We start from the raw sequence: 1,311 nt of genomic DNA on the forward strand, positions 1-1,311 counted from the left end.
TGGACAAGAAGAGTACAGTGCCATGAGAGACCAATACATGAGGACAGGCGAAGGCTTCCTCTGTGTATTTGCCATCAATAATAGCAAGTCATTTGTGGATATTAACCTCTACAGGGAGCAGATTAAGCGAGTAAAAGACTCGGATGATGTACCTATGGTGCTAGTGGGAAACAAGTGTGATTTGCCAACAAGGACAGTTGATACAAAACAAGCCCACGAACTGGCCAAGAGTTACGGGATTCCATTCATTGAAACCTCAGCCAAGACCAGACAGGTATGGTACAGCTTTCAGCATTTGTGTAACAGTTTGCTCTAGGCGAGAGAACATCAGTTGATTAACTCTGGTAGAGATGTGATCCATGTTCATATTCTTTGTTGTTATGCATTTTTTTCTTTTTTCTTTTTTAGGCAGAGTCTCACTCTGTCTTCTAAGCTGGAGTGCAGTGGTGCAATCTCAGCTCACTGCAGCCTCCGTCTCTTGGATTCCAGTGATTCTCCTGCCTCAGCCTCCCAAGTAGCTGGGACTACAGGCGCATCATCATGCCTGGCTAATTTTTGTGCTTTTAGTAGAGACGAAGTTTTACCATGTTGCCCAGGCTGGTCTCGAACTCCTGGCCTCAATTGATCCTCCCACCTGGACTTCCCAAAGTGCTGGGATTACAGACGTGAGCCACCACGCCCAGCCTGTTGTTAGGCATTTTTAATAGTGTTCTTTTTTTAATCGCTTGTTTAAACCCAAAATGAATGTATTAATCGTCGATTATGGCATGTTTACTCCTGCATTAACATCCACAAATATTTCTTCTGAAGATCCTTGACTAAAAATATTTATAAACATTAGTTATTTCTCTGTCAAAACCAGCCCCTGTTTAGGGCTTAAGTCTCCTGAATGGAGTCTTTAGTTTAATGTAGTTTTGTTCTGTATGTCTCACATTACCTTTTTCCTTTGCCTGAATGTTTGTTTGGCAAAATGTGCCATTTTTCTATCAGCCTGTTCATGTGATTCAATAGGAATGTGAAATTTAGTGTTCTCTTCTTTAAATCACCATATTTTATTTTATCAGCTATTCATTATGTAATTGGAATCTTATGTCCACATAAAGAGATACAAATGCAAGAGAGCTTACAATTTGGATTGTGTCTGTTGAGTTAGCTCTCTCATTTTTTTTCATTTTTTCCTTTTATAGGGTGTTGAAGATGCTTTTTACACACTGGTAAGAGAAATACGCCAGTACCGAATGAAAAAACTCAGCAGCAGTGATGATGGGACTCAGGGTTGTATGGGATTGCCATGTGTGGTGATGTAACAAG

The 1,311-nt window shown here is 40.4% G+C and overlaps 1 protein-coding gene across 1 annotated transcript; it reads left to right on the forward strand.

Moving 5' to 3' along the window:
* Window positions 1-4: 4 nt before the first annotated feature.
* On the forward strand, window positions 5-1,307 carry LOC105504520 (GTPase NRas; the record flags this gene model as incomplete). Its single annotated transcript, XM_011931979.1, has 2 exons — window positions 5-274; window positions 1,188-1,307. Coding segments are annotated over 2 exons (390 nt in total), but the record flags the coding sequence as incomplete, so codon positions are not given.
* Window positions 1,308-1,311: the final 4 nt, after the last annotated feature.

Source organism: Colobus angolensis, unplaced genomic scaffold (genome assembly GCF_000951035.1).
Source record: "Colobus angolensis palliatus isolate OR3802 unplaced genomic scaffold, Cang.pa_1.0 Scaffold9268, whole genome shotgun sequence".
Lineage (NCBI taxonomy): Eukaryota > Metazoa > Chordata > Mammalia > Primates > Cercopithecidae > Colobus > Colobus angolensis.